The sequence below is a fragment of the Haliotis cracherodii genome, unplaced genomic scaffold (genome assembly GCF_022045235.1).
Source record: "Haliotis cracherodii isolate W230 unplaced genomic scaffold, xgHalCrac1.p SCAF_15, whole genome shotgun sequence".
Lineage (NCBI taxonomy): Eukaryota > Metazoa > Mollusca > Gastropoda > Lepetellida > Haliotidae > Haliotis > Haliotis cracherodii.
In genome coordinates, this window is record NW_027266270.1 from 23,117,853 (window position 1) to 23,139,222 (window position 21,370).

Sequence of the window (21,370 nt, forward strand, 5' to 3'; positions counted from 1 at the left end):
CAAGTTAATTAGAATCTGTATGGTGTATGCATTACATTGCAACATTACTACTAGCTTCCACAAAACTGATTAACAGCTATTACTCACATCCAATCAACATAATGATCTATTATCTTGTGTTTCTTCACCACGATCGACCAGGACTCCTAATATTTTAAGTCCATAACTTCTTATTTGCCTCCTGTGACAAATTAATATTATTTAAACAGCACACATTAGAGTTGTTGTTTTTTTCTATCGTGTTAATCAATCTATTTGACAAGTACTTAGGCAACCCACTGGCTGACCCCCCCAACAATTACACTCTGAGGAAAAACCAGCTGTTAATTTGTTGTTGCAGATAATATCCATCAAGTCCACCACAAAGATTCTTAAAATCTGAAAATATTTATTCTATTGCTGTCATAATGTGGTCCAAAACAAAATAGAATTTCAAATTGTGAACATTTTTATCTCCTATCTGAGTCAGACAGGTTCTACAGAGTTATCAGGAACCGCATTCCCTGGTCTTTTGTTAAAACAAATGATTAATTTGTCTCAAGCAGGCATCTGTCTTCTGACAAAAATTGCAAATTTAATTTCACTTAAAGCTTTTAATTTTTTTACCAAATAATTCCAAATGTGTTAAGCTTCAAAGGAAATTATCATGTCTGCCTGGTTTGACAGAGAACCAACACAAGTTTAATAATGTAATTGCTAAAAACATAAAATGAATTTGAATGTGATAGGTTACATTACATAATCAAAATACTTTTGGGATGCAACCCAAACCGTTAAGAAAACTGTCTTCCAAGGTTTCCACTACTTCACATTTTAGTTCCTTTAACTAAAATATTACTTAAGCGCCAAAGACTATCTCAAAGACATCTCAAAGAATGACAAACCCCCCAAACATGTATCATTTAGTTTGTTAACAGCACAGAATAACAAATTATCCATATTGGTTTTTTCTAACATAAGCATTTAATTTATTTTAATTTATTTTAATTTATTTTTAATTTGTTTTTATTTTACCATAAATTAACCATGTTCAATGATTATCCCAAATAAACTCTTTATGAAAATTTGCTGTTTATCTAACCCTGTAGGTCTGATGGGGATACCCATTTTCTTAACAAAATCTCAAAGTAACACTATCTAGACTAAAACAGTCGATTCAATTGGACCAAGAACGTTCAGCATCAATTCCTCAAGAACAGCAATAAATGGTGCCATTGTCTAAATCTGCAGGCAAATACAGAGTGGTTAGTTGGTTAGTCTATGGAGCATTTGTGAGAGTGGCTTCGGGCTGGCTCACGCTCTGATGCCGTGAATTATGAGGGCTAAATCTTACAAGATGGAGCAAATCGGAAACATTTCCCGAGGCCACGGAACAGTCACGGAGTAGTCGCTGGGGACACCTGAACATGACAGATACAGCTGGTATATCAATAAGTCAAGCAGGGAGACTGCCTCTTCTTTATGTCCGAGGGCAATTGATAATCAACAACAATTAGATGATTCTGCCATATGCCTTCCAGACTTTGTCTAGTGCTGACATCTTCTATTGGTGGTTATGGGCCTCCACCACGCCATAATGGCCAATATGCTCCACAATTCTGTATCACTGTGGCCAACTAGCTTCATCTTCTACACTTCGGACTACGCTGGATGGAAAACAATCATTAATGGCTTATGTTCCAAAAGGTTGTTAATAAAGCGACAAAACCCTTTGCACATCCAATAGAAATCTCTGCATTAAACAGAGTCGATTGTATGATTCTGACTAGATCATGAGCATGTGTTTATGATTCACTATCAGATAAACTTATTTCTGGACAGTTAAAATTCTTCTCTTTTGGGGATTTTATTTTGAATAAATGTTTGCTAAATGAGAAGGACAATATAGCGCCTCCAACCAAAACATTTTGTTCAAGTTTTGACCAGAGAGCCATCATGTCAAAATTCTCTGGTAACGAGGCTATGTTTTTTCTTCAGATTGCCATCATATAGAAACCTAAAGACACATGCATTATATCATTAATAACCAGTTATAAACATTCAAAAAGAATGTCACTGTTCCCTTTTCATCCAGAGTTTTTTTTCTGAGCTCTAATTGCCTCGAGTTGCCGAACAGCTGTCCAAAGTTCCTTCATATTCTTACTACAGCTGCCCCACATACTATTCTGGTTTGCCGAGGGTGCAGACTATTCACACACTTATCCTCTCACCATGCAAAATAGTCCGACATTAAGAGCCTCTTTACTCTCTAAAAGGTGGTCTGTCTGAAAGCGTAGGTAATTGTCTACTTTGGAGGTAGGTGTGAATGTACCATGGCTATCTCAGAGTGCATTTAGACCTTCTTCAGTTGTCACAGCGAAGAGTTCGCGTCAATATTGTGACTATGTCAGCCATATTTGCAATTGTTAGGAGTCAGGATACAACTGTCATGTTGTGACGTTACAGACTAAAGAAAGGGGAAAGATTGTCTAAAATGTCGAGCGATGGTGGCACTTCAGTCTCAAGTTTAACCGAGGAACCAGATGAACAATAATACTGATATATTCTTAATTTTCTGCGATGTGGAAACTGCCTTGGCCATTTCGTGTCTATAACAAGAGTCTTCATCAAACACGGGTGAAGGGAGTCTTCACACACTTCTGTCTAAATGGACCTATATGAATGAGAAGCTTTATTTAAACATCTTGCAGAGTTAATGATTTTATGTCATATGTGTAAGCTAAGCTATTCCTGAAATATACTACTCAAAACAAGTTGAGGACCACCCAATTCTTCCATATTACCATAGTAATATAAAAGAATTGGTGGTCCTTAAGTTCTTTTGAGTAGTATAATTCAATCTGTATATCTATATTATATCAAAGCTACCATCATACAACATTGTGGTTTTTTTATCAGTTTTTAACAGAACCGTATTCTGTGACAGGAGAGCTCTGTCAAGGGGAGATAATAATGATTATGTTTGAGAGAGGATCATGTCGATTCTTTAGCTTGATTTCCACCTGAGATGCAGCACCATCTCGTGTTATGTCAAGAGTGCTGGATTATCTCGGCGCTGACTAGGACCCAATTAGTTCCTGTTTCATGTGGACAAATGATGCAATTCACTGTTGTTGTATTTCTTCAGCTGAAAACTTTCCATTGTGTTTCCCTCAATGTCTCCGTTGGCTTGTTGGTCTCTTATTCTGAAGAGTTCTTTCATCTCAATGTAGGTCTTGTGTCATCATTGTGCGATGGTGAATTGCTGCTTAATTGACAGCACAATGTAGCATAGTAACTTCAACGCCAAGGACAGAGAACAGTGAAAGTCTCCCACAGACATAATGAGCCAAAGATACTAAAGATTTTTTGGGGAAGAATTCACACTTGAAACCAAGAACATTTTTTAGCATCATATTTTCAGCCCCCAGTGTATAAGCAGGAAGGCATCACCAGAAGGATGGGTAAGGTGAGGTGGGGTTTAATGTCGCGCTCAAGATTATTGCACTTATCAAGCTACATGCATGCATGTGTGTAGCTGCTTGTACAAGTCTGGCCATTTGCTACTTTCATAGTGATTGCCCACTGACAAGCCATACCACCAATGGATACTCTTCACAGACACTGTATACTGACTCTGAGCCAACCAGTCAGGTTAGTGCTAAGCAGAGGGGAAACAACAAGTACCATTTTTCTTTTGGTATGACATGGCCAGGAGATCAAACTTCCACTTTCCGGGCAGACGCTATCCACAACACCACAATGCTGGTTCAACAGGAGACCTGGCCATATTGCCACTACAGCAGTAGCTCTCATACCATCACTTCCGTTAATGTCAGCATTGATCTAAATTCAGCGGAATGTTGTTACACAAACCTTCTCCCATTCTGTATTCCTTCAGGATTTTTTTCAAATTGTTTGAGCATATCAGCTTCAGACCCATCTATAATATTTCCAATAAGCATGTTATAATGGTAACAAAATGTCCAATCTTCTGAAGCCTTCTCATATTTCTTTGAATATGATACCACTTCATCCAGCAGGTCAAATCCATGACATTTCCCCCCACTATTTGCTCCTTAAAATAATATTGGCAGACGCGTTCATTTGCCAGGCTTAATGTACAGTACAAATTAGAAAGCTTCTATGCTCGAACAGATCGCAAATGGCTTAAAGATTTCCTCTTTCAGCATCTTTGATGATATTGTCATCAGGTACATGCCCTGTTACTGAATCCATGCCATCTGAAAATGAAGGCGCCCTCTGTTGATCTAAAATTGCTGTAGTTTCCGTTTAAACCACGTAATTAAAAGAGTTATGTTCATCCAAGCAATCTGACCAAGTGACCAATGTTTGATTTCAAGTTTTTCCACTATCAAAGAACTCACCCACAAAATTTGCTTTGTCATACATGGATGAATGTTGGCTGTTTTGGCTTGTCAATTTATTCTAAAAATCACGTCAAATTTTGATGGGGTGATTTGGTTAATGCTTTAGGCAAAGCCTCATTACCTTAATAACATTAATAGGAATCATCGCCATGGTGTCAATTTTTCCAGCCTAACTGTTTTACATCTAGCTCTTGAAGCAAAGAAGCAGAAATGATTAATGAGAAAAACAAAGGTGCATTTTAGTCTCAGTGTTTTCTTTTGAATAGACAGATACAATGATTCTTTAGGTTTGTTTATGATTGAACACACAAACTCATGCAAAATAAGGCCATCATATATGAATAATGAGCTTCCCACACAATCATTTTCCCCAAGTACCAATGTGTGTTCCGTTCTTCTTTACTTTGCTTGACAAAAAAATCCCAGTTTTGGCTTGGATCATATGTTCCCATGTTTTTTCAGCTGTTTTTGACCAACCTTAAAACTGAAAGGTCCATCACTAATTCTGCAAACAATGCCACAAATAACTTTCATGCTTCGTATTGTTTCATGAAAATGCCATGTATTACTCATCCCAAACAATTCAGTGAGAGTGACTGTAGCGGTTACCCTTCCGACACATACTCCAAGTTCTTGTAAGGTAACATTGAGGGGATTCTGAGTGAGTGAGTGAGTGAGTGAGTGAGTGAGTGAGTTGGGTTTAACGTCTCTTTTAACAGTATTCCAGTTATATCACTGCGTGTCAGCTTAATGTGGGAGGAAAGCCCGAAGTGATGCAGGTCACTTCAGTGAAACCTACGAGCTGACAAACCTAGAAACATAATCGGGGCAAAACAGGGTTCAAACCTACAAACATAAGGTTTCTGGTGTTCCCAAGGGATGCAACTCTGCACAGTAAATCGTGGTGCCTTAGACGACTGGGCCACTCAACCCAACAACCAATGCTTGCCGATGAGACTTGTGGATTGCATCTTATCAAACCCCAATGGCGTCGATAGTTGTTCATAATATTAATCACGAGATTGTCTGATCCAGAATTATTTACAGGTTACCGTCACATATATAGGAATATAGCTTTGGGTGTTAGAAACAACTATGTAGGTTTATGAACGACCACAACACCAGAATATTTGGTTAAGTAGAAAACAATAGAATCTAAACCTTAAATCTCACCAAAGCTTCCATATTTCACAGTGTCACTTTTCTCTTGGATATGGACTTCCCTATCCTTCGATTACACATTTTAAAAAATGTCACACCATTACACATGTTCATATTAAATTAGAAAGAATTTAATTTCAGCGGGGATAACCCATCAAATGCTTGCGTGTGAATGCCACGGTTGATTACAAGGGTCTCTAACACGTAGACAGGATGTTTGTGGGCCGACTCTGTGCATCCCAAGTCTAGCTACCTGCTGATTGGCTGGTGGTGCCCCAACTTGGCAAAATTAATATTTTAAAACACTGCTGAATTTTCCTGCAAGGGAACGCAATTTTGTAATGAGTTTTGCAGGCGGAGTATGTCATGTTTACTCTGTGCTCCATCTATTGTTATTGCTACCAACATGTGGTAAATAAAAAGATATTTGATCTGAAAACCAATTTCCTGATTGAAGAAATTTTCAATACTGAAGGTGCGATAGCAGCAGAATAGCATAGAAATGTCGACAAAAGAATATCTTTGTAATTTAACGTCTGAGACAATTTTAACCAGCAGCAGACAGAGATCTGGATTAGAAGAGGGAATTAAATGCCTGAGCTATGTTTTGTGACATTCACCACATCTGTTACCCATTGTCAGATTGAAATGTGGAATTTTAAGCATCAAGACCATTTCATTTCTGCTATCAAAAATCTATCCATCATGTCTAACAATACATGTTTCCAACTCCATTTCAATCTCAAAGCTAAAAGCAATTTTCACAGAATTCTCTTGCAGAAGTAAGTCTTGGAAATGCAGGACTAATTAGCTAATTAGACTGAAGTAAATAATTAGCAGGTAATATTCTTGACAGCCGTCTGACAAGTCTAATGAAGCCGACATTTATGACACATGTCTTCGCAGAAATCAATTATGGACACTGTGGTCAGCTCATCTGGCACTGGACAACTAATAATCCCTGACCTTGACCTTATGAAATGATCAAGCCGTCTGCTGCTCCAAGTGTGTCGCTCTCTTAAAAAATCAAGTCTGTTTCCAGTGAAAGTTTTTGGTGTAACTTGATTGCCCCTAATTGAAATGGCTGTTTCTTACATACTCTTGTCTGCATTCATAAATGACCAATTACCTTTGTTGGTTCCAACTTGGCCAACGATCTTGGTGTTTGTTGCAGAAACACCACAGAGTCATTACGTACAATTCTTGTACCTCTTACAAGTGAGATTTGGTTTAGTTGTGTTGAAATGGGATGGTTTCATGTGACGGAGATTGTGTGCTTTGACAATGTAGAAGATTGTAGTTGTGTAAACTTCAAAGGCAACTCAGATTAAGCTGGAGTAGAAGCAGTTTCCTTTAATCCCAACTATCAAATGTTGTGACCTCAAAGACAGTTAGTATCTGCTGTTGGAATTATCGTGTTTATCATCGCCCCTGGTTTACAGGATTCTGTGACTATCATTGGGATCATTTCTCCACTTGATTGTGTTGCAGGTTCAATCCTATTTCATTACATGTGAATCTCCTGCTCTCCACACATGGAAAACATGATACAATGATTGCCGCTGTCGCTCAGCTGTCGTACAGAGAGTGAGTGAGTGAGTGAGTGAGTGGGTCGGTGGGTGAGTGAGAGAGTGGGTGGGTGGGTGTGTGGGTCGGTAGGTGAGTGAGTGAGTGAGTGGGTGGGTGGGTGGGTGAGTGAGTGAGTGAGTGAGTGAGTGAGTGAGTGAGTGAGTGAGTGAGTGAGTGGGTGGGTGGTTGGGTGGTTGGGTAGGTGAGTGAGTGAGTGAGTGGGTGGGTGGGTGGGTGGGTGGGTGGGTGAGTGAGTGAGTGAGTGAGTGAGTGAGTGAGTGGGTGGCTGTGCTGGTCGGTAGGTGAGTGAGTGAGTGAGTGGGTGGGTGGGTGAGTGAGTGAGTGAGTGAGTGAGTGAGTGAGTGAGTGAGTGAGTGAGTGAGTGAGTGAGTGAGTGAGTGAGTGAGTGGGTGGGTGGGTGGGTGGGTGGGTGGGTGGGTGGGTGAGTGAGTGAGTGAGTGAGTGAGTGAGTGAGTGAGTGAGTTTTTATGATGCTTCCAGAAATATTCCAGCAATATGAAAGCAGGGGACACGTAAAACACACTCTAATTATATTCCAGCTGTCAGCTTATTGTGGGAGGAAAGCCTGAAGTGATACAGTTGGGGAATTAGATCCAGGTCTTTGGTTGCAGTGAAGAAAGATGAAATATCCTGATGAACAAAAGTCTGTTAAGTAAAATGTAATTAGTTTGAAAATGAAAATGAAATTCTCATTATTTAGATGTGTGTTTGGCGTTTTGTACAGTCCATGAAGAAATTATGCAATTCTTTTCAATTTCTTAATCATTTTAAAATGACCATAAGACTCTTTGAAGTGTGCTGTGATGTAACATTAAGTTATGCAATATCTAATTCATTATGAAGAAATGGGCTGTTCGTTTTAGCTATAAGTTAAACATCTCAATGTGAACTTCGCTATCAATTTAGGTACGGAACTTTCCATGTCAATTCTTGGTTATAATTGAATGTGGCACAAATTAATCTAGCAGGTATTGAAGAAAGTAATCTTTTTTAATAGCTTTAGGTCTTAAGAGGAAAATCGATAGGGAGAATATTAATTCCCCTCAAACAGTGAACGTAGATCAAAACAAGCATTATGACAATTATTCCCACTTCTGGACATGCAATATGTCTCCATTCTAACCTGGACACCTTTTATGGGAGTGGAAGGTCTCACTTATTGAAATCAGGAAAGACAATTTGACACATGATGAATAATTCCCTGTGCTTTGAGAGTTGGGCCCAGTTTGTGTATGGTTCATTTACATAATAGTCCTCCCAAGTGGCAAGATTTGTACCAGTTTTTGTCCAAGCCGTTAATGGAATTTGACATTTAGATTCAGAACCGAGTGACAAGAATTCCGTAACAAGATGTATTATTTCCCAGATGGCAGGATATACATCCCTTCCAGGAAGGCCTTCATATCATGTCTGACATCCTCACTGACTTCATGTGCTTCTTGTGGGTTTCAAATGGTCCTGTTACCATGACAAACCTACATCCTCACTGACTTCATGTGCTTCTATAGGGGTTTCAAATAGTCCTGTTACCATGACAAACCTACATCCTCACTGACTTCATGTGCTTCTATAGGGGCTTCAAATAGTCCTGTTACCATGACAAACCTACATCCTCACTGACTTCATGTGCTTCTATAGGGGTTTCAAATAGTCCTGTTACCATGACAAACCTACATCCTCACTGACTTCATGTGCTTCTATAGGGGCTTCAAATAGTCCTGTTACCATGACAAACCTACATCCTCACTGACTTGATGTGCTTCTATAGGGGCTTCAAATAGTCCTGTTACCATGACAAACCTACATCCTCACTGACTTCATGTGCTTCTATAGGGGCTTCAAATAGTCCTGTTACCATGACAAACCTACATCCTCACTGACTTCATGTGCTTCTATAGGGGTTTCAAATAGTCCTGTTACCATGACAAACCTACATCCTCACTGACTTCATGTGCTTCTTATGGGTTCAAATGGTCCTGTTACCATGACAAACCTACATCCTCACTGACTTCATGTGTCTATTAAGGGTTTCAAATAGTCCTGTTACCATGACAAACCTACATCCTCACTGACTTCATGTGTCTCTTATGGGTTTCAAATGGTCCTGTTACCATGACAAACCTACATCCTCACTGACTTCATGTGCCTCATCCTGTTAGATGCCCCTTACAACAAACATTATGAGTTGCCTTTTATGGCAAGCATGGGTGCATGTCTGAAAACCTATTCTTCCCCAGATATTCACCTCTTAAGAAATCTGATGAGTGAGTGAGTGAGTGAGTGAGTGAGTGAGTGAGTGAGTGAGGTTTTACGCCGCTTTTAGCAATATTACAGCAATATCACGACGGGGGACACCAGAAAAATGGGCTTCACACATTGTACCCATGTCGGGAATCGAACCTGGGTCTTCGGCGTGACAAGCGAATGCTTTAACCACTTGGCTACCCGACCGCCCCTGATGATGATGATGATGATGATGATAACGATGACGATGAAAATGACGATGCAAACGTTTTAATCAATGCATGATCGATGACCCATGAAAAATTGGAAACCTTTTAGAACTGTGCAAGAATTTAGGGTCACTCCAAATGAACGATAAATACTCATTTTTAACCAGAACACTATACAATTTACCATATTAGTCAGTGACTCACTGTTAATTTATCATCAAAGGAAATTAGTTGAAATGGTTCGTATCACAAATATTGATACACACTGGGAACATATTAAGTTCTCGGGTTCAGAAATAATCACATTATCATTCAAAGCCAGCATAACAAATTGTCTGTGAAAATTACCTTCAGCATAGATGAATATCATCAGTGTATTTCTACCATTAATAACCTGGTGGTAACTTAAAAACAGTCTTTCATATTTTCATTACAAAGTAAAGTGTCATAGCACTGATGAAGCAGAAAGCCCTTTCTAAACACATTTGTTCCATATTTCAAACACAATATTACTAAACACATTATCAGTTCATTTCAACAGATTTTCTCTATGCTGCTAATATATTAAGAATTATCATTAATTTAGTTCAGAAAATCAGAATTGCCTTAATTACAAGACCACTTCAGAACAACTACAAAATACCTTTTGAGACATTCAAGGATAAAGTTAACAGTAAAACTTACAGTACTCAATGCCATAAATGGTTTAGCTCGTTAGCCTGAAACTACCGATTTCTAAAACTATATTAGACTGGAAGATGCACATGACACATTTTATAAATAAAAAGCAGCAAAACCCTTTCAATAATCATAAGAAAACTCAAAGCAGAGTTGATTATTAAATTCCAACAACCGTATTCAACGTAATAAGCGCCCAGGGCGCTCTCAAAATTAGAAATAAGGTGCTCTTATAAGAATATTATTTCGGTGACAAAAAGAGTTGAAAAGAGAATTTTGAGTTGAAAGATAAATTTTGTGGTTTACGCTGACAGCCTGAATTGTTTATATTCCACCGATGTATTTTTCCAGAATTTAATTGCCCATAATTAAGGGTGCATAAATAAGTCTTGTGTACATTGATCAATCGGAAGGGGTGCTAATTGGGATTGCTCATTAGCCAATATATGAGCAAATATAGCCGTAGGCGCTTATTAGAGTGGGGCATTATTACGCCGAATACGGTATATTAAAAGCATGTCTTTTTGAATCACTATCAAATTGTAATGAAACAAGGTGTTCTTGAAAAGGTACGCGTATCCTGCCCCATTGGTAGCACCTGTCACAAACACATGCAAAGGCAAGTCAATTGCTCACCTAAAAAAAACGGGAATATATGGTACAAGTAAAATAAGGAAATGCACAGGACATAATTTTTGTCACTGAAGCATCAAATTTGGAAATGTCTACCATAAAACGTTTTGAAAGTATTACTGAGGCCTTGAATGCTGTAACCTCAGTCAAACACCTTTTGAGCATTGGACATGCACCTCGGTATTTCTAAACTATAATATGACCAGTCACTGTTTTAGGATATAAATGGTACAGCCATGTTGCCAATAAAGAAGTACGTCCCTACCGAGACAATAACGTGTATGTTTGTAGACTGGCCTGCCCACAATATCCCCGTCCCAATCACTCTCACACCAAGTGGTACTGGCCAAAGAATTCGAGTGGCCAATTTCCAATCCACTAAACACTCGATAGCCAATGAAAACACTTGATGCTTAGCTATGCATGCTCAGGAGGGAATTGCCGACAGTTGCAGGATGCAACAGACCAGTTTCAATTGTTGGGAAAATATCTTGTCGAGTCTGAAACTGACTTCAAACATCTTGATCCTCGTCATTCTCAGCTTCTCATTACAAAATCAAATATTTTTGTCCACGGGCTGAATAAGTTGAATGTAACAGAGGGACTGGCGATTTGGATGAGTGTGTTGGTGTCAAAATACAAAATGCCAGTCAGACAGTCATCCCTGTTTATGAGTCAATGAGTGAGTGAGTGCATAGGGTTGAACCCCGTTGTCATCATGGATTATTAGAATGGGCCCCAACAACATATGCTGGTCATAAGAGGCGACGACGTTATGGATCGGGTTGTTAGGCTAGGTGTCTTGGTAGACTGTATTTCATCATACCCCGACAATCGCAAAAGTCACTTATAATATCAATCACTGGGTTTTCTAGTCCAGACGTGATTATCTACACTCAGGGTAATATTGCTCGAATATTGTTGAGTGAGGCATTAAAGAAAAAATATGAAATGATATCAGTTCATATAATTAAGCATCAAAGTCAAGGGTCCTTGTCACAACCCTAATGTTGAAGGCTATACATTGAGTGTGTCCCTAGATTCAATACTATAGCAGAACACTTCGAGGACCCAGCAACGAATAGCTGGAATACTGCTGATCCGGCTTAAAGCAACATTTACTCACTCACTCACTCACTCACTCACTCACTCACTCACTAAAGGACACCAGGGCTCCCGCAATTTCACAGCATCATACTGGTCAGAGTGAGTGAGTGATTTGGGTTTAACGCCGCTTTTAACAGTATTCCAGTTATATCACGGCATGTCAGCTTAATGGTGGAGGAAAGTCCGAAGTGATGCAGGTCTCAGACGTTTACTACCAAGGGACACAACTCTGCACAGCAAATCTCGGCACCTTAAGACGACTGGGCCATCCGTGCCCCCCTTACTGGTCAGAGGGTCTTTAAGCAGTCCAATTATTTGTAGGTAAAGGAAAAGGAACCATTGTAAACCTTGGGGAATATTTATAGAACTGTAACCAAAAGTACTTAGAGAATAGTCTGCTGAGCGCATTGTTTGACTATATCGATCTGTCTACTGTACACTCGTCATACTAATACCATGCCCCAACAAACCTCCACTGTGGACGAGGATCCAGTTGGATCAAGACTGAAATAGAGCGGACACTATGCTCTGCTAAGCTATGCATGATGTATAGATCTGTAATGCTATGTTATATATCTGTTATGCTATGAATCTTGCTTTGCCATGCCATATATGTCATGCTATATATCTGTTATGCCATGCTATATATCTGTTATGCCATGCTATATATCTCTTATGCAATGCTTTATATCTGCTATGCTATGGTATATATCTGCTATGCTATGCTATGGTATATATCTTCTATGCTATGCTATTAGTCAATGACTTTCTATGCATCTGCTTGTCAGTTATGTCGGCATGGAGTCACAGCCTTAGCCTTGTAAAGGCCTAGTTGTGGTTCTAGATACCTATTCTTCTATCCTTCTATATTAAACATGGATTTCTAAAATAAGTAACTGCACAATCAATGTCTGCTAGTCAGAAAAACATTCCACTCTTAAGGAATTAATAAATAACATTCATTCACACAAGGCTGAAAAATAAATATTGATTTCCCACCATGGAATATATATGTAGCCAAACAGTTTTTGCTTTTCCTGAATAACAAAATGAAACTGAGCACGGAAACTACAAGAATGAGGGAGCTAGTTAACCATGAAGAACAATTTCTGGTATTAGCAATAACGATTAATGTTGTCATGCAACAACGAACAGGGAAGAAATCAGTTCAGTTTTATTGACAGAGATGCGTGATTAGAATGACGAAATTATCAATAATGAATTGCACAAAATCTGACAACAACAAAGCAAGTCTTGATGACAACAGTGGAGAAAACAACGAGAAAATTCAAAGTTAATCCCAGGGCCATGTGTCCATGCATTCATTAGTGCAACAACAACATGGAGAATCTTTAATAACGGCCTGATGAAATCCCCAATAACTTTGTCATAAACCGGCCATAACTCTGGACATAAATATACCCTAATCTGAGCTGAACATACAAAATTGCAATTACAAAAAGCCTTCACATCCTGTCCGTATTTGGCGAGTCCAGAGCTTGGGTCAATAGTCACGCTCACAATACTGAGTGTGGCTGCTCTGCTGCTGTCAACATAAATAGCCATGATCAGGTGGGCAGGCATTCAGGCAGATTACAAAAATGGCGATCGATGTACTTACATGCACATTATGGACATTTCATGGGCAAATATAGGTTCAGGTCCGAAGGGGATTGGCAAAATATAATATCAGGTGTTGGCTTATTCAAAAACCCAAAAGAATTACACTCATATCAGAGAAGGAGCCAAAACACGACCATCACTGACTTGGTACAGTGGATTGCTGACAAATAGAATCACGAATTTAAGTTGTCCATGGACTGTACACCAAATAGTCACTGCAAGCTAAAATCAAATCTCCAGACATCATATATGAATACATGTTTGTGTGTTTGTTGTTTAATGCTACAACCTTATTCCATCTATATGAATATGGCCTGTATATAATTAAGTCTGGGCCAGATTATCCAGTGATTGCTATCATAAACAACGATCTATGCTGTCGGGGTGCAATAAAACAGTCAACCAAGTCACCAAGTCTGACCTCCGTGGGGGGCACGGGTGGCCCAGTTGTCTAAGGTGCCGCGATTCACTATGCAGAGTTGCATCCCTTGGGCACGCCAGAAACCTATGATTGTGGGTTCGAATCCCGGTTCACCCCGATTATGTTTCTAGGTTTGTCAGCACCATACCCCTGCTCGTGGGTTTCACCAAGTGGTAAACGTCTGAGACCTGCATCACTTGGGGCTTTCCTCCCACATTAAGCTGACACATCGCGATATGACTGGAATACTGTTAAAAGCGGCGTTAAACCCAACTCACTCACTCACTCTGACCTACGTGTTCTTTGAGTAGTCTCTAACAAGAAACACTGAGTTGCTGGTACGCCAGTTCATATCTGGAGTGCCCACAGGGGTTGAATACTAAGAAACCATTTTGTCTTCTGCTTGCATCACTGTGATACTGGCTTGTATTTAGGGACAAGATTGGTGTCTTTGTTGACGAGACATCTTGGTTATTGTATGCGCCATGGAGGGTTCCAGTACACATACACAACAGTTATGCCAGAATGGAGGTCTTCCAGCATAAATTGACACAATAGAAATGTCAGAAAGACAACCTTCCAGTACCGATACACAACAGTTGTCAGAAGGGCTAGCTTTAGAATGGAGGTCTTCCAGTATAAATATGCAACATTTATGTCAGAATGGCGGCCTTCCAGTACCGATACTCAATAGTTATGTCAGAAAGGCAACGTTCCAGTACCGATACACAATAGTAATGTCAGAAAGGCAACGTTCCAGTACCAATACACAATAGTTATGTCAGAAAGGCAACGTTCCAGTACCGATACACAATAGTTATGTCAGAAAGGCAACGTTCCAGTACCGATACACAATAGTTATGTCAGAAAGGCAACGTTCCAGTACCGATACACAATAGTTATGTCAGAAAGGCAACGTTCTAGTACCAATACACAATAGTTATGTCAGAAAGGCAACGTTCCAGTACCGATACACAATAGTTATGTCAGAAAGGCAACGTTCCAGTACGATACACAATAGTTATGTCAGAAAGGCAACGTTCCAGTACCGATACACAATAGTTATGTCAGAAAGGCAACGTTCCAGTACCGATACACAATAGTTATGTCAGAAAGGCAACGTTCCAGTACCGATACACAATAGTTATGTCAGAAAGGCTGTGGCCAGAATAAATATTTTAAAAAACACAGAATCATAGCTCATCAGATCAACTGTATTGAAAGCTGCTTTGAAGATGTTCTTTCATTTCCCATTACTACGTATTTTCACATCATTTGGCAAATAATCTTAATATGTACCTCACTACACAATTCTATTAAACTCTTGCAAGGTAAACTTTTATATCTGCCTCTGACAAATTGTACCACTATTAACTTGGAAACATCCCTGCTTCTTTATTATCAAAGCAAATTATCAATATCGAAAGGTAATCACTAGAAATGGATTCCGGAAGCTGTGATGGTATTATAGTAGCCAGGTGGTCTCTTAGATATAGAAGTCAAGATTCACACGTAACAACACATTATGACTACCGTGACGACCGGCTGAAAGGTCTTTCCAGATCAACAATTTGTAGGAAATTGAAAAATGCGCTGACGCAGATACCTTTTGTTATAGGGAGGAGGGTGGTCCTATATTTAGCTGGGCGAGGGTAGGCGCAACTATCTGGACAACTAATGCATTAAGATTACAAATGAGCAAGGCTGTCATTAAAGTTATGAGCAAACTACTCAAAATTGACTGACCTGAAAATGTGAGTGCTTTTCTTCCTCCATCATGTCCACAGAAATAAAAGAAACGTATGATTTGATAAATTTGGAAAATTCATATTTCTACTACATAGCTTGACAAGCTCAAATGCTTATGTAACAACTGATGGGGAGGTAAAGGGACCCTTTTGGACCACTCAATATGAAAAAGTTGCAGAAAACATTCATTATTGTTTAGAATGCTATCAGACATGTTCATATAACAGAAAACAAGCCTTTTCTTTCGTTTTGTCACATGCAAGTTTTGACATGATCACATACAGAAATTATCAGACATTTTTATATGACTGAAAACAAGCCTTTTCTCTCTTTTTTTGACTTTATCATGTACAGGATCATGGCATATTTTTTTAAACATGGCAGAACTTCAACCAAAAGTCGAACGATCTGCAAGTCAGCAAGTCTGTGACCCAAGCTGAATTTTTAGTCACATCTCTTTTTTGCAGTCTGTGCCAAAATCTTTTGAGATATTCGTGCAATATCACTGATGTTTTATGTTTTATTATTTACCTTCTGGAATATGAAGAACTGAATTAATAAGATACTTCTGAAATTCTGATAGATTGATTGAGTATGTTTACTTTTACGCCACTTTAAGCAAAATTCCAGCAATATTACAGCAGGGGACACCGGAAAATGGTCTTCACATATTGTACCCATGTGGGGAATGGAACCCGGGTCTTCGGGGTGACAAGCGAACGCATTATCCACTAGGCTACCCTACTGCTCCATGGGTACACTCAGCATCATTCTACAACTCAGTAGATTAAAATAGAAACGTGAAGGTCAAAGATTCAAATGGAAGATATATGCTATTTGTAAATGCCAATAAACGACAAAATATTACCTGATTATGCATAGTATCATAGGTACTAGTTTGCAAGAATCTTAAAAGCCTAAAACCAATAATGTGAAAACCTGCTTGAGAAACGTCACCCCTTAACCTATATATTCTTGGAACAAGCAGGATTGATTGATTAGCATCGAGTCTCAAAGCCATAATTGTATTTTTCATGAACTTCATTAGGTGTTTGTGGGTAATAATAACTCTACAGCAGAGCAGGTTTCTTCTCTATGGCTATAGTGTATGGATTTCACCCATTTCCCCAATAACTATCTGTGTTTAGAAGCACATAAACAATTCTCATAGCCCGGATATATAATCAGAGATACCTGGCCAAAAAATAACACATTTCAACCTGCTCTTTTGTTAGACTTGCTTGATCTTTATTGTCAGCGTGATTTAAATCAGGGTTTATTCCAATCACTATGGTTACAGGTGAAGCTGTAGCCCTCAACACTGTGACCGTCTGTCAATTGTCTTTTGCTGTCTATTATCGAGCCTACTGAATTAGTATCATGATTTTTTTCAGATTCCTGGTAATATGGAGGGGTTCAATGCACGCAATGAAACTATAAAATTGCCACCAACTGAAGTAATGCCGCCGATTCTCCTCAGTCAAGAACAGAACTACAAGGGAACGCAGATGTATATGATAACAGGTAAGACCAAAGGTCAAGGTCAACAAAACATCGTAAGAAACAACCAATCAATAATTAGCAGAGAGATTGGGTTCTCTAAACAAACTAGGCAGTGCTATGTGTATGATATTAATCAAATGATAGCTCTCCACCTTCTCAAGGTGCCTTTATTTTCACCATTGATCCTGAATTCTGATTTGGAAGAGACCTGTTCAGCGCTGACCTTTCATAGTTTTGGCTCAGATTAGATGTATTGAATATCAGCGGAGGCTACATGGCACATGGATGTATTCGTGGAATTACATGATTAAGGTTACAGTATTAAACCGGCCACATGGAAGCAAACCTTGATTAAGTCTAACCCTAATACACCATAGATCTATCAAGATCTCCCCATCTGTCCTTTGCCAAACAAAGCACATTCAGCAGAGGAGTGGATCACTTCATTCTGCGAGCTACCTTTCATATGACCTTCAAATCGAAGTACAATTGATGGTCATATTACTTTTTTCCAAATTCAATATCACCAGCCAAGAAAAATATCAATCCTTACTAACTGATCTTTAAAATTTAACCAAACCAAGTCCTTGAAAACACGTTTCAGTTATTAACACCATAATGATATTCACCCTAATTCTGATAGCACTTCTGTGTTATTCCAGTCTACTTCACCAACACAAACCCATACTTTCACAATATGCCTCTATCAAGGACGATCAATGAATAAATATCTTGAAGACGTCCTTGAGATTCATTCATTTTTCGGCAGCAACACCTTTCATCCACATGGCCACCTACCCATATCTTATTTCTTTACATTGTCACCTAAATGAGTTTGCCACCCTCCACATCTCCCACCCCATGGGGACCAACATCATCAACTGCAATCTAGTAGTTCATTTTCCAGCACAGAGATCCATTAAGGGTCATGTGATCACCTCCCAACGTCCTGCTGACAAAAGATGAGAGGTAGTACAAAATGGCGGCTCAGGTGTTTCATAGCAGCCAATTTCAAATCTTCTCCACTCACAAATCAACTACGATCTTTCCGCACACCATTTGCTGTCCAACCCGTGTCTCACATTACTCGTACTTCCCAGGTAGAAGAAACATTAAAGCATTGTTTGAAATCTAATCTGGCTGAAACAACACAGTAAATTCCACTGAAAATGATACAAGGCCATTATAATCATGTGATCTTGTTTGTAACGTGAGGTTTTTTTCAACGATATTTTCAGAATTGAAGAGGTTCTCAGATGTTATCACATTTACTGCATCCTTGCATTCTTTAGGAGACTTATCAAATTTGATATTTATGCATATTTAGAAGCCCTTCCAATATCATAAGATCATCACATTGAACATAAATATTTTATTCATTTACAAAAATAATGACACAATTTTGAGTATATATTTCAGATCAATAAGCATTCTTATTTCTTCAAAATTGAAAAAAAAACCAACAATTGTTTGTTAGTCTTTCAGTTCATTTTTTCATCAGGGAGTTAAATGTTTATTCGGAACTCCAAGAAAGAGAAAGAAAATTGACATACATAGCTGTCTGCACCGAAAATCACAACCAAGTGATTACATTTCAAATATTTGAGAAAGTCCGACTCTAACTTCCTGTCAAAGAAAACAGACATAAAGTTCTTCATCCTCAGCACAGTTGAAACAATCACGCACAGATTGCTAACAACCGCCAACAAAGTTGGAGATGTATTACTCTGTAAGCAACATACAGCCCACCATTTTTGTGCAAGTTTGACAAATTGCCAAGGAAAATACGGTTGGATGTATTTCTGTTGCAAATCCCTCACCTATGGTAGGAGATGTCAGAAAAATGTTCACTTTTTTACAAAATTTCAAAGAAGCCTGGGATTCTGTGTGAAAGGGTTCTACATGTCTTACAATCATACACTTGTGTTGCGTCACGGTGCGGTCCGGAGAATAAAGAGCCTATCTATGCAATCTGGTATCCGATTTCCTTCCTTACAGCTCAATTTGCAGTGACATTGTGAGCATTGTAAGAAAATTAGATTTTGAAAACTGAAAATTCGCAAAATTTGACCACGAATATACACATAATTATACTCTATTGATGTTTTTTCCAGACTACGTTTTCTTTACCGACTTGTTCATTAAGAAAACACCCACTTAGTATTTTGGGAGATTCATTACTTAATTCATACAGAACCACGCTAAAAACGTGTTTTGATAGACAAGTCATAATATGTATAATGTTGCAAGATACAGGCAGTGAACAGTTTTGTGTAGGACACGAACAATTTGTCAAGACAATACGTCAAGCAGGCGTTTAGATAGCAATGTATCCAAAACATAACTACACAGGACTGACAAAAATCCACAAATATTGCAATCTGCGTCAGCTTCTTACTGTTGGTCTATGTCTTTTCCATCTACATAAATAAACCTGTTCTACACCTCGACCAGTTTGAGAATGACAGGTTCCATTTTTAACTCATGATCCACCTTAATCAGTTCCAAGAGATTATTTCTTTTCAACTGAAAAGGGAAAAAAGCTGGTTATCTATCTACATTAAAAATTACGTGAATAATTCATTTCATTTCATCAAATAATTCATATTTTTTTCTTGAATATTCAATAGAATGTGATGATTGTAACAAATCGATTGAAAAATAAAAATAGCACAATATCATATTAAATATAATTATTTTAACGTAAATGTACTGTTAAAATAATGTAAATATTAAACAAAATGCACATGTGTTTCATTGTGGTCAGATGTGTAGTGGTCCCTACAGGCTGGGTGAAACTGTATCCCTCCCAACTATGGCGATAAAATGACTAAACTAACAAGATAGGACACAGAGAAAGAAGGAATTATTTGGAGATGTGCTTCTAAGTGCAGCCACTTTCTAAACTAAACTTTACGGCATTAGCGTGGGAGAAGCAGGTAAAGAGGCCCTTGTGGAAATATTCCGCCCTGGTGTTGGCTAATTTGACTAACTAGAAAGTATTATTCCAATAAACAAAACGTGAAGCCTTCCTGAATTGACATTTTCATGCTTTTTGTAAGACCTTCTCCCTTACTTAAGATTTTAATGCATCTTCCTTTTCTTAACTTGCACAAAAAATAATGTCCCTGACATGTTTAAATAAATATCTTCATTAATCTATATGACCACTACACTTGAAAAGAAAATCCAAAAAATGTTACTTTGATTTGATTTTTTTTTTAAACACCTTTTTTTACATTTTCTGTTGGGCCTTGGAGTAATGGATGAACATTTGTTTTCGAGTTCATGCTGACAGTCTTGCCGTAATTATTTCAACCTGAACAATCTAAACATGGCCGTTTTCACTTGAACTCATAAGCATATCAATCTAAATAAAATAAGATGTCAGAAAATCTGATTTATACTCATTAGTTTACGACTGAAATGATCCTCCACATTATCACCACATTTTGGAGGCAAATGGGTTAATACGCCTCAGTTTAAGAGTTAAGGTGGTATGATGTCCAATCATTCAGTGGATTTCTCAAGTAAAAGGCGTAGGGAAGAGTGTGACTTTGATGATACTGCCGAATGGCTGTCGAGAGAGACAACAATCTTTGCTTTTCCTCTAAACTCGGCCTCAGGTGAATTACGAATTATCAACACGTTGTGAGACACCATCAACATCCAGTGGCACTCATTGCCATCATCACAGATGTTCGAAACACCCGCTGATATTAAGACATTCTGAGGAAAAATTCTCACTCTGTTGCCCTACAGACTTCCTTTGAGAGATAGATATGAGATTTTTTTGCAATCTTTCAAGTTATTTCATTGATTATTCAAACCAAACAGAATCTTGTATTGTTATGATGAAAGAAATATTGCAAGTTTTGGCAATATCACAGTATTTAGGCAAGACTTGTTGATACAATGGCTTTGAGTTCTCAGATCTTAACTCAAAATCAATATCAGTTTTACTCTTAGAGAGACCATTGAGAATTTGTAGCTATCATTAAGTTCATTAACTACCAGATATTGCTCAAAAACTATCATAATTTCCTTATCGCTTATGAGTCATAAAAAGACACCACAAAAAA

The 21,370-nt window shown here is 38.4% G+C and overlaps 2 protein-coding genes across 3 annotated transcripts in view; one reads left to right on the forward strand and one right to left on the reverse strand.

Annotated features, from left to right (window-relative positions):
* The window catches only part of LOC139462392 (cysteine--tRNA ligase, cytoplasmic-like), a 279,723-nt gene that overhangs the window by 217,452 nt on the left and 40,901 nt on the right, over positions 1-21,370 (reverse strand). The gene's annotated exons all lie outside the window — the stretch shown is intronic.
* Positions 1-21,370, forward strand: part of LOC139462391 (uncharacterized) — a 158,158-nt gene that overhangs the window by 126,754 nt on the left and 10,034 nt on the right. Inside the window, exon 4 of the mRNA XM_071244072.1 lies at positions 17,180-17,309. Coding sequence (XP_071100173.1) covers positions 17,180-17,309 — 130 coding nt within the window. The remainder of the gene's footprint in view (positions 1-17,179; positions 17,310-21,370) is intronic.